Below are 1,303 nucleotides of genomic sequence, written 5' to 3' on the forward strand. Positions count from 1 at the left end.
AGGTCCCTTCCAGCCCTAACATCTATGAAATCTATGAAATATTAGTGATTTTTAAATCATTTTTAATGAAATGCACTTTCCTCATCATACTTATAACTAACATGAGTTATATAGCATTCTTTACTATAAATAAAGAAGTCAGTTACTTAGAAGATACATACATCAACGATCAGGAAGTCCAGCCAGCACCAGGCATTAGTGAAATATACTTGAAAGCCATAGGCCACCCATTTTAGCACCATTTCTAGAATGAAGATGTAAGTGAAGACTTTGTCAGCATATTCCAGTATAGTCTTAATAGTTTTGTGCTGTTCAATATATATATCTTCAAAAGCCTGTGAACAATAAACATATTCAGTTACGTTTTTATAAGCTTTTGCAAGTTATAAGGTAGACCGTCTGACTCCAGAAGAAAAGAAAAGGGTAAAAACTTTACTTTTCTATTCTGTTTCTTTTCTAAAGATGGTGTTTAGTATAGCGTAGATTACAAGTAAATTGTGGAAACGTAAAGTTTTGTAGAACAATGTTGGGAGTAATCTATGGCCAATAAGAAGCTTGGTCAACTGTCATCCAGAACTTTTGTCACTCCAACAGGCCAAATCTCAGTTTAACAACACAATGTCTGGATGTCAATATTGAGAGGTCAAAACTTAGATAACTAGTGTATGTGGCATGATGGAACACGATATGTTGGCCCAATGCTAATTCAAATATCTCTGATTTTCAGATGTCAGCTCAAACAATTTATAGTTATAAGAAATATTAGCAGATACCTGTTTCTGTATGTCCCTTTTTCAAAACAAGTAGGCTTAGAGTATCAAACTGAAAAATGTAGAGGCCCTTGCAGGGCTTTGGCACAAACCTAAATTATCTTTTAAAAAATGTGTTTGGAGAATTGTGCTCATCAGCTGTGGCATGTAGATGTGTGAAAAATAAATGTAGAATGTTTGACTGATAGTGAAAACTCAAGTACTACCTGTTAAAAAAAATTAGAACAACTCTGTCTCAGTAATTTGTCCTAGGAATGCACATAGGAAGATCACTGCTAAAATGTGAATAACATTTACACTTATCATTAAAAACTACCACTTATACAAATAGACCTTGTTATATAACAAGCATCATCCTATGTGAATCCAGCAGCTCAGTACAGGATTTAATTAACTGGCAAGCAGAAAGTTAATACTCCTTCTCATTTAATCTATGTCCTGTTACTTAACCTTACATGAGTGCTCATGAAATCTTGAGATGCTGCATTAGCAACATGAATTTCAAATTTTCATGAGTCATGTCCTAGGACACT

At 33.9% G+C, this 1,303-nt stretch overlaps 1 protein-coding gene across 3 annotated transcripts in view; it reads right to left on the reverse strand.

Annotated features, from left to right (window-relative positions):
* LOC109301518 (sodium channel protein type 2 subunit alpha-like) overlaps window positions 1–1,303 on the reverse strand; it is a 302,173-nt gene that overhangs the window by 47,806 nt on the left and 253,064 nt on the right. For all 3 annotated transcript variants that reach the window (XM_019522731.1, XM_019522729.1, XM_019522730.1), the window contains exon 20: window positions 162–335. In XM_019522731.1, the coding sequence (XP_019378276.1) occupies window positions 162–335 (174 nt within the window). The remainder of the gene's footprint in view (window positions 1–161; window positions 336–1,303) is intronic.

Source organism: Gavialis gangeticus, unplaced genomic scaffold (genome assembly GCF_001723915.1).
Source record: "Gavialis gangeticus isolate Ggan-Ray unplaced genomic scaffold, GavGan_comp1, whole genome shotgun sequence".
NCBI classification, from domain to species: Eukaryota; Metazoa; Chordata; order Crocodylia; family Gavialidae; genus Gavialis; species Gavialis gangeticus.